This window comes from Oncorhynchus keta, unplaced genomic scaffold, assembly GCF_023373465.1.
Source record: "Oncorhynchus keta strain PuntledgeMale-10-30-2019 unplaced genomic scaffold, Oket_V2 Un_contig_16363_pilon_pilon, whole genome shotgun sequence".
In the NCBI taxonomy this organism is placed as follows: domain Eukaryota; kingdom Metazoa; phylum Chordata; class Actinopteri; order Salmoniformes; family Salmonidae; genus Oncorhynchus; species Oncorhynchus keta.
The window spans coordinates 1-10,934 of NW_026279864.1; the positions used below are offsets into that span (position 1 = coordinate 1).

Below are 10,934 nucleotides of genomic sequence, written 5' to 3' on the forward strand. Positions count from 1 at the left end.
ACCTATAGGTGGGGGATCACGCAGGCCTACAGTAACCTATAGGTGGGGTTCAATGCAGGCCTACAGTAACCTATAGGTGGGGATCACGTAGGCCTACAGTAACCTATAGGTGGGGGTTCAATGCAGGCCTACAGTAACCTATAGGTGGGGATCAATGGTACTACAGTAACCTATAGGTGGGGTTCAATGCAGGCCTACAGTAACCTATGGGTGGGGTTCAATGCAGGCCTACAGTACCTATAGGTGGGGATCAATGCAGGCCTACAGTAACCTATAGGTGGGGATCAATGCAGGCCTACAGTAACTCCATAGGTGGGGATCAATGGCAGCTCACAGCAACCTATAGGTGGGGATCAATGCAGGCCTACAGTAACCTATAGGTAGGGATCAATGCAGGCCTACAGTAACCTATAGGTGGGGATCAATGCAGGCCTACAGTAACCTATAGGTAGGGATCAATGCAGGCCTACAGTAACCTATAGGTGGGGATCAATGCAGGCCTACAGTAACCCAGGTGGGGATCAATGCAGGCCTACAGTAACCTATAGGGGGGATCAATGCAGGCCTACAGTAACCCTATAGGTAGGGATCAATGCAGGCCTACAGTAACCTATAGGTGGGGATCAATGCAGGCCTACAGTAACCTATAGGTAGGGGATCAATGCAGGCCTACAGTAACCAGGTGGGGATCAATAGTAACCTATAGGTGGGGATCAATGCAGGCCTACAGTAACCTATAGGTGGGGATCAATGCAGGCCTACAGTAACCTATAGGTGGGGATCAATGCAGGCCTTCATTCCATTAAACTGGCTCCGCCTACAACAAAATCAGACTCAATCTTGCATTGAAAAGGGTCTGATAAGTTGATTCAATCAGAGACAGAAACGTTGATCTATATAGTGCAAACTAATGGGGGTGAAGTCCAATCTCTTGAGTCTGTGCGGGCTGGCATTTCTTCTGCTCTGCTGTCCTGGAGGAGGTGAGTGGCCGCGCACAGCTTAGAGGGAACAGGAAGTTGACTTGACAGTGGTCATGTGGCTTTCCATTACAGTACAAAATGGCATGTAGTATTGTTATCAGAGAGAGTCGATGCATTTGTCTGATGGACACACGTGAATAGAGTTGTCAGACTTGTAGTAGTAGTTCTGCCATCTGAGGTCCTCCCCCATCACATCCACTTTAACGCCCCTCTTCTCTCTCTGTGTGTGTGTAGCTACGTGATGCGTATGAAGGAATATGAGAGGGAGCGACGGCTGCAGATGAGGAAGAAGAGGGTGGAGGAAGCCCAGGCAGCTTGAGTATCATCATCGTCATCATGACCTCTAACCCCTCTGTGTACATACCTGCTGCTCTCCACAATAAAGAGCTCCATGACTCCACGGCCCTGAGTCACCCGTCTCTTTGTTTGTTTCCTGGTACGTTACGAGCAGAAACCAACGTGGAGGGACCCACCCCAATCTGTCCAATAGAAATGCTTGTTTTTGTTGAATACACCCCAGGTAGTAGGAGGGGTGTGTATCAGAGCAGGGTCTGAGCCAGCTATCTGACAGTGGGGTTGTTGAATACACCCCAGGTAGTAGGAGGGGTGTGTATCAGCAGGGTCTGAGCCAGCTATCTGACAGTGGGGTTGATGAATACACCCCAGGTAGTAGGAGGGGTGTGTATCAGAGCAGGGTCTGAGCCAGCTATCTGACAGTGGGGTTGTTGAATACACCCCAGGTAGTAGGAGGGGTGTGTATCAGAGCAGGGTCTGAGCCAGCTATCTGACAGTGGGGTTGATGAATACACCCCAGGTAGTAGGTAGTAGCTATCTGACAGTGGGTGTGAATACACCCCAGGTAGCAGGGTCAGGGTCTGAGCCAGCTATCTGACAGTGGGGTTGATGAATACACCCCAGGTAGTAGGAGGGGTGTGTATCAGAGCAGGGTCTGAGCCAGCTATCTGACAGTGGGGTTGATGAATACACCCCAGGTAGTAGGAGGTGTGTATCAGAGCAGGGTCTGAGCCAGCTATCTGACAGTGGGGTTGATGAATACACCCCAGGTAGTAGGAGGGGTGTATCAGAGCAGGGTCTGAGCCAGCTATCTGACAGTGGGGTTGTTGAATACACCCAGGTAGTAGGAGGTGTGTATCAGAGCAGGGTCTGAGCCAGCTATCTGACAGTGGGGTTGATGAATACACCCCAGGTAGTAGGAGGGGTGTGTATCAGAGCAGGGTCTGAGCCAGCTATCTGACAGTGGGGTTGATGAATACACCCCAGGTAGTAGGAGGGTGTGTATCAGAGCAGGGTCTGAGCCAGCTATCTGACAGTGGGGTTGTCGACAATGCAGCTTTTAAAAGGCGATGTTCCCGTGTTTGTAGTAGAGATCTCATTCACGGTGAACATGTTCTATCGGACATTTGCCTTTAAAAAGCGGCATTGTCGACAACCTCTGCGGTCTAACTGAATCCTGGCCAAACATTTAGGCCTGGATTGAATCAGGTCGCAGGTCAACCAGCGTTGGCCGGATCCACATAGCTGATGTTTCCACGGTGTTGGAGGTGTAACTGCAGTAGGAGCTGACGAATCAGATAAGGGGTTTGTCAATAGCAGCCTCTCTGTGCTGCGTTAGAGCCTACGCTCTGTTTTGAACTTCTATCAGGGTCAGGAATAATGACTCTGTCAAATGATGTTCAGATAATGTATGTTTTCATTTGAATGGGGGATTTCTGCCTTCCAGTCTAATTCAAGTGTTTGAACTTTAACAGCTGAATGGGATTTTTGTCTTATCCAATGTCCGTGTCCGTGATGGTGTTAACCGGTCTCATCACACAGAGCTGCTTGGGGATCTGACCGCTCTAACGCAGTTCCACCTCTGACTCCACCCAGACATCAGCTGTCATCAGTTAATGCTGATCTGAGTGAATCAAGATCAGTTTGTTTCTTTATCACTCGTCCTGCCTGTGCTACGTTCAACGGGGTGAAAAGCTAGTCCAGGACTGAGAACTACTGATCTAGGATCAGGTTAGCCTTTTATTTCATAATGAGAAGAGGGGAGCTGATCCTAGATCATATGGACATGTTTCCCTCTACTGACAGTAGCTCTGCTACCATCTAGATCCATCAACTGATTGAATAGAATCAATTTAGTTTTGCATTCCGTCCTTATCACAGGCTGGGTTTAGACAGGCAGCCCAATTCTGATTTCTCACTCATTTGCGCAATCAGATCTGAGATTGGTCAATAGACCAATTTGTGGGGGTGGGATCACAATTGGTCTGCCTGTGTAAACGCAGCCTTAGAGATGTATCATATGGCCCCTCATCTCCAGTGTAGTAACAGTCTATATCATCAGATCATAGATGGTTTTTAAACTGTCTTCTAATGAAAGCTCCAACATAACGACCAAAAGCTCATGGTTTATTTCCCCATTTCTGATCAAAGACTTTGGTATTGTTATACTTCTTCACATGAGTAAAAAAACAACTAAAGTAACCCAGAGCAGATAGACCTACACCTTGTTAGATACTGGTCACATCCCAAATGGCTCCCTAGCCCCTATGTAGTGCACTACTTTTGACCCGAGGGCCCTGTAGTATTGTACCATTTGAGATATGCCAGACTGTCAGTCAGGTTATTAAACACTCAGATAAGAAAAATAACAATAGCCAATCACGTGGGTTGAGGAGCGTTGTTAGGCAGAAACTTCTGTGTGGGAAAGCATAGTATAAGACAGTCTCCTCAAAATGTTTTTGGGGGGGGTAAGTGTTATTAATTGGAGGGTGGGGTAGGGGGGGTAGTCCAAGGGGCAGGGTTCTCATTCCAGGTCAGTCCAGTGTAGTGTAGGTTTGGGTGGGTCTCCAGTCTTCTCTAGAGGACGAAGGGGAGGATGGGCGAGCGAAGGGGAGGGTAGTCCCGGAACTCTTTCAGGTAGCTGCGGTGCTTCCCCTTGGCCCACACCGTCATCTGGATGAAGCCCACCGCCGTGAAGAAAGCCACCGGCAGACACTGGGTCATCAAGGTGAAGCCGAACCACGAGCCCAGCTACAGGAGAGGAGAGATGGTGTTACACACACACACACACACGCACACGCACACACACACACGCACACACACACACACACACCATAATGTGGATGTTGAATAAGGCAGCCCCCTGCACCTCTGATTCAGAGGGGTTGGGTTAAATGTGGAATACATTTAGTTATATAACTGACCAGGTATCCAAACCTGTTTCCTATACACTAAAATTTCACTGCCAACTTCTGCCACTAGGTGGCCATGAGCCTAACTACTACAGTGAGAGACATAATTCACACTGTTCCTCCTAACCAGCAGAGAGCAGCATCAGCCTGGACTAAATACAGGGTGATGTCGCCCCGAGACGTTGATCTTTGCATTTTCCACACTAATGGTTAAGATTGGTGGAGGGGAAGCTGATCCTAGATCTGTGCCTGGACTAAATACAGGGTGATGTCGCCCCGAGACGTTGATCTTTGCATTTTCCACACTAATGGTTAAGATTGGTGGAGGGGAAGCTGATCCTAGATCTGTGCCTGGACTAAATACAGGGTGATCGCGAGTACGCCGCTCTTAACCAGACGTTGATTCACCTTTTGCACTTTTAGTCCTAAACACTAATCTGGTATTCCTTAAGAGGTGGGGTTTGTGTGGAGGGAAGCTTTGATTTTCCTAGATCTGTGCCTGAACTAGCCTAGTGGTTAGAGCGTTGGACTAGTAACCGGAGGTTGCAAGTTCAAACCCCCGAGCTGACAAGGTACAAATCTGTCGTTCTGCCCCTGAACAGGCAGTTAACCCACTGTTCCCAGGCTGTCATTGAAAATAAGAATTAGTTCTTAACTGACTTGCCTGGTAAAATAAAGTTAAAATAAAACAAAATAAGACTCACCTCATAGGTGTAGTTGGGACAGGAGACCAGCAGGAAGATCCAGGTGAAGGGGTTCTTAGTGGGGTAGGGGATCTTCCTGGTCTTAGATCCTGATGGAGACAGACAGAGGGAGAGAGATTATTGTGGGCTACTGTTTTGTAGCACACAGAGAAAACAGTGCATGTTGAACTGATTGATGTGTTCTAATGTATTCAATAGGAGTGTGTACCTGGTGGGCGGAGGTTCCGCAGGGCGATATGGATGGAGAAGTTACCAACCTGACAGAACTGAGAAGATAGCATCTACTAAATAACCATTTACTATGATATCGTTCTATTACTATAGTATACAGGATGAGAACATTATAGTAGATCATAGAACAGTAGAGTCTTACCAGAAAGATGATGAGGGCAATCCTGACCTGCTGCTCACCATAGATTGCTGAAAAGACAAGGGTGGTTAATATAGTAGCGTACTCACTAGGGGGTGGTTCATATAGTAGCGTACTCACTAGGTGGTGGTTAATATAGTAGCATACTCACTAGGGGATGGTGTATATAGAGGTTGGTTAATATAGTAGCGTACTCACTAGGTGGTGGTTAATATAGTAGCGTACTCACTAGGTGGTGTATGTAGAGGGCGGTTAATATAGTAGCGTACTCACTAGGGGGTGGTGTATATAGAGGGTGGTTAATATAGTAGCGTACTCACTAGGTGGTGTATATAGAGGGTGGTAAATCTAGTAGCGTACTCACTAGGGGGTGGTTAATATAGGAGCATACTCACTCGGTGGTGGTTAATATAGTAGCGTACTCACTAGGGGGTGGTGTATATAGAGGGTGGTTAATATAGTAGCGTACTCACTAGGTGGTGGTTAATATAGTAGCGTACTCACTAGGGGTGGTTAATATAATATAGTAGCGTACTCACTAGGTGGTGGTTAATATAGTAGCGTACTCACTAGGTGGTGTATATAGAGGGTGGTTAATATAGTAGCGTACTCGCTAGGGGGTGGTTAATATAGTAGCGTACTCACTAGGGGGTGGTTAATATAGTAGCGTACTCACTAGGTGGTGGTTAATATAGTAACGTACTCACTAGGTGGTATATATAGAGGGTGGTTAATATACAGTGCCTTGCGAAAGTATTCGGCCCCCTTGAACTTTGCGACCTTTTGCCACATTTCAGGCTTCAAACATAAAAATATAAAACTGTATTTTTTTGTGAAGAATCAACAACAAGTGGGACACAATCATGAAGTGGAACGACATTTATTGGATATTTCAAACTTTTTTAACAAATCAAAAACTGAAAAATTGGGCGTGCAAAATTATTCAGCCCCTTTACTTTCAGTGCAGCAAACTCTCTCCAGAAGTTCAGTGAGGATCTCTGAATGATCCAATGTTGACCTAAATGACTAATGATGATAAATACAATCCACCTGTGTGTAATCAAGTCTCCGTATAAATGCACCTGCACTGTGATAGTCTCAGAGGTCCGTTAAAAGCGCAGAGAGCATCATGAAGAACAAGGAACACACCAGGCAGGTCCAAGATACTGTTGTGAAGAAGTTTAAAGCCGGATTTGGATACAAAAAGATTTCCCAAGCTTTAAACATCCCAAGGAGCACTGTGCAAGCGATAATATTGAAATGGAAGGAGTATCAGACCACTGCAAATCTACCAAGACCTGGCCGTCCCTCTAAACTTTCAGCTCATACAAGGAGAAGACTGATCAGAGATGCAGCCAAGAGGCCCATGATCACTCTGGATGAACTGCAGAGATCTACAGCTGAGGTGGGACACACTGTACATAGGACAACAATCAGTCGTATATTGCACAAATCTGGCCTTTATGGAAGAGTGGCAAGAAGAAAGCCATTTCTTTTAAAGATATCCATAAAAAGTGTTGTTTAAAGTTTGCCACAAGCCACCTGGGAGACACACCAAACATGTGGAAGAAGGTGCTCTGGTCAGATGAAACCAAAATTGAACTTTTGGCAACAATGCAAAACGTTATGTTTGGCGTAAAAGCAACACAGCTCATCCCGCTGAACACACCATCCCCACTGTCAAACATGGTGGTGGCAGCATCATGGTTTGGGCCTGCTTTTCTTCAGCAGGGACAGGGAAGATGGTTAAAATTGATGGGAAGATGGATGGAGCCAAATACAGGACCATTCTGGAAGAAAACCTGATGGAGTCTGCAAAAGACCTGAGACTGGGACGGAGATTTGTCTTCCAATAAGACAATGATCCAAAACATAAAGCAAAATCTACAATGGAATGGTTCAAAAATAAACATATCCAGGTGTTAGAATGGCCAAGTCAAAGTCCAGACCTGAATCCAATCGAGAATCTGTGGAAAGAACCGAAAACTGCTGTTCACAAATGCTCTCCATCCAACCTCACTGAGCTCGAGCTGTTTTGCAAGGAGGAATGGGAAAAAATGTCAGTCTCTCGATGTGCAAAACTGATAGAGACATACCCCAAGCGACTTACAGCTGTAATCGCAGCAAAAGGTGGCGCTACAAAGTATTAACTTAAGGGGGCTGAATAATTTTGCACACCCAATTTTTCAGTTTTTGATTTGTTAAAAAAGTTTGAAATATCCAATAAATGTCGTTCCACTTCATGATTGTGTCCCACTTGTTGTTGATTCTTCACAAAAAAATACAGTTTTATATCTTTATGTTTGAAGCCTGAAATGTGGCAAAAGGTCGCAAAGTTCAAGGGGGCCGAATACTTTCGCAAGGCACTGTAGTAGTGTACTCACTAGGTGGTGGTTAATATAGTAGCGTACTCACTAGGTGGTGTATATAGCAGGTGGTTAATATAGTAGCGTACTCACTAGGTGGTGGTTAATATAGTAGCGTACTCACTAGGTGGTGGTTAATATAGTAGTGTACTCACTAGGTGGTGTATATAGCGGGTGGTTAATATAGTAGCGTACTCACTAGGTGGTGGTTAATATAGTAGCGTACTCACTAGGTGGTGGTTAATATAGTAGCGTACTCACTAGGTGGTGGTTAATATAGTAGCGTACTCACTAGGTGGTGGTTAATATAGTAGCGTACTCACTAGGTGGTGTATATAGCGGGTGGTTAATATAGTAGCGTACTCACTAGGTGGTGTATATAGAGGGTGGTTAATATAGTAGCGTACTCACTAGGTGGTGGTTAATATAGTAGCGTACTCACTAGGTGGTGGTTAATATAGTAGCGTACTCACTAGGTGGTGTATATAGCGGGTGGTTAATATAGTAGCGTACTCACTAGGTGGTGGTTAATATAGTAGCGTACTCACTAGGTGGTGTATATAGCGGGTGGTTAATATAGTAGCGTACTCACTAGGTGGTGTATATAGAGGGTGGTTAATATAGTAGCGTACTCACTAGGTGGTGTATATAGCAGGTGGTTAATATAGTAGCGTACTCACTAGGTGGTGTATATAGAGGGTGGTTAATATAGTAGCGTACTCACTAGGTGGTGGTTAATATAGTAGCGTACTCACTAGGTGGTGGTTAATATAGTAGTGTACTCACTAGGTGGTGTATATAGCGGGTGGTTAATATAGTAGCGTACTCACTAGGTGGTGTATATAGAGGGTCGTTAATATAGTAGCGTACTCACTAGGTGGTGTATATAGCAGGTGGTTAATATAGTAGCGTACTCACTAGGTGGTGGTATATAGAGGGGTGGTTAATATAGTAGCGTACTCACTAGGTGGTGTATATAGTACTCACTAGGGGTGGTTAATATAGTAGCGTACTCACTAGGTGGTGTATATAGAGGGTGGTTAATATAGTAGCGTACTCACCAGGTGGTGTATATAGAGGGTGTTAATATAGTAGCGTACTCACTAGGTGGTGTATATAGAGGTGGTTAATATAGTAGCGTACTCACTAGGTGGTGTATATAGAGGGTGGTTAATATAGTTTATCACCAGGGGTGGTTAATATAGTAGCGTACTCTTGGTGGTGTATATAGCGGGTGGTTAATATAGTACATACTCACACAGTGTATATAGAGGGTGAATTAATATAGTAGTGTACTCACTAGGTGGTGTATATAGAATTCCCTATATACTGTACTGGTTAATATATTAGCGTACTCACTAGGTGGTGTATATAGAGGTGGTTAATATAGTAGCGTACTCACTAGGTGGGTGGATCAAGAGGGTGGTTAATATAGTGTACTCACTATATGAGGGTGGTTAATATAGTAGCGTACTCACTAGGTGGGTATATAGAGTGGTTAATATAGTAGCGTACTCACTAGGTGGTGTATATAGAGGGTGGTTAATATAGCAGGTACTCACTAGGTGGTGTATATGGGTGGTTAATATAGTAGGCCATCCAGGCAGCAAAGCCCCAGTAGTAGGTGCAGTTCTGGAACACAGGAACACAGAACACACTTTATCACACACAGGCTTCATGAATTCCCTATATACTGACTACCTTTTAACCAGGGCCCATTACCCTATCCACTATATAGTGCACTACTTTTGACCAGAGTCATATGGGCCCTGATGTGTGCATTACATGAAATAGGGAGCCAATTAGGATGCGGACCACAGTGTCAAATGACCCGTGAATCTCTCAGCAGGTTCAAAGGTCACCCTGTGTGGTGAGACAGGCTGTTTGAGATGAGGTATGTGTAAGGTGATACAGTCATGATGTGTATGAGGCACTAAGGCTGTGGTGTGTGTCAGAATGTGTGTGTGAGTCAGTGTGTGTGTGCATGAGTGTGTGTGTGTACCATCTGTGTGTGTGTTATGAATGCGTGTGTGTGTCAATGTATGTGTGTGCATGAGTCAGTGTGTGTGTGTGTGTGTGTTATGAATGCGTGTGTGTGTTATGAATGCGTGTGTGTGTGTCAGTGTGTGTGTGTGTGAATGTGTGTGTGTGCATTATGAATGCGTGTGTGTTATGAAGTGTATGTGTGCATGCGTCAGTGTGTGTGTCACCTTGAAGATGTTGCGTAACGGCATGGTCCCGTGGGAGAAGCGATGGACAAACAGGGTCTCCAGGAGTCTCTTCAGGTAATGGAAGGAGTGACACATACAGGCTAGACTGGGATCACACACAAACTACATTACCCAACATGCACCAGGATACTCACCATAGAAACCAAAGACAATGGTTCTCCTTATTCCTGCCATTCGTAGTTTGATGAACAAGAGTTCAACTAGCAGACAAATATGATTCACATCTAACAAGCGGCTCATTGTAGTTCCACTCAGATATACAGTCGTCTGACTACAGTCGTCTGCACGACCCTGTGTGTGTGTGAGAGAGAGAGAGAGAGAGAGACTCACTGTACGACCCAGTGCTTGCTGGTGGTGAAGTCATATTTGGGGGCGTAGATGAAGGGAACACGGAAGTAGAACATTAGGTAGAGGAGAAGAGGACCACCATACTCTGTCAGAAACACCTGAGAGACAATCAGAGACCTATTTCAATTGACTGATTTCCTTATTGTTGCATTTATATTTTTGTTCAGCATAATATAGTCCAGGTCTCTATCATTCATCAACCCTGTTGTGTCAGAGCTCCAGATCATTCATCAACCCTGTTGTGTCAGAGCTCCAGATCATTCATAAACCCTGTTGTGTCAGAGCTCCAGATCATTCATCAACCCTGTTGTGTCAGAGCTCCAGATCATTCATCAACCCTGTTGTGTCAGAGCTCCAGATCATTCATCAACCCTGTTGTGTCAGAGCTCCAGATCATTCATCAACCCTGTGGTGTCAGAGCTCCAGATCATTCATCAACCCTGTTGTGTCAGAGCTCCAGATCATTCATCAACCCTGTTGTGTCAGAGCTCCAGATCATTCATCAACCCTGTGGTGTCAGAGCTCCAGATCATTCATCAACCCTGTTGTGTCAGAGCTCCAGATCATTCATCAACCCTGTTGTGTCAGAGCTCCAGATCATTCATCAACCCTGTTGTGTCAGAGCTCCAGATCATTCATCAACCCTGTGGTGTCAGAGCTCCAGATCATTCATCAACCCTGTGGTGTCAGAGCTCCAGATCATTCATCAACCCTGTTGTGTCAGAGCTC

At 45.4% G+C, this 10,934-nt stretch overlaps 1 protein-coding gene across 1 annotated transcript; it reads right to left on the minus strand.

The window, feature by feature from the left end:
- Positions 1–3,380: 3,380 nt before the first annotated feature.
- LOC127919328 (very-long-chain enoyl-CoA reductase-like) lies at positions 3,381–10,326 on the minus strand. Its single transcript, XM_052502839.1, has 7 exons — positions 10,188–10,326; positions 9,837–9,942; positions 9,189–9,258; positions 5,264–5,310; positions 5,099–5,156; positions 4,891–4,979; positions 3,381–4,025 (listed from the first exon to the last, which is right to left on the minus strand). The coding sequence occupies exons 1-7, from the start codon at positions 10,259–10,261 to the stop codon at positions 3,852–3,854; spliced, it is 618 nt and encodes a 205-aa protein (XP_052358799.1). The 5' UTR covers positions 10,262–10,326; the 3' UTR covers positions 3,381–3,851.
- Positions 10,327–10,934: the final 608 nt, after the last annotated feature.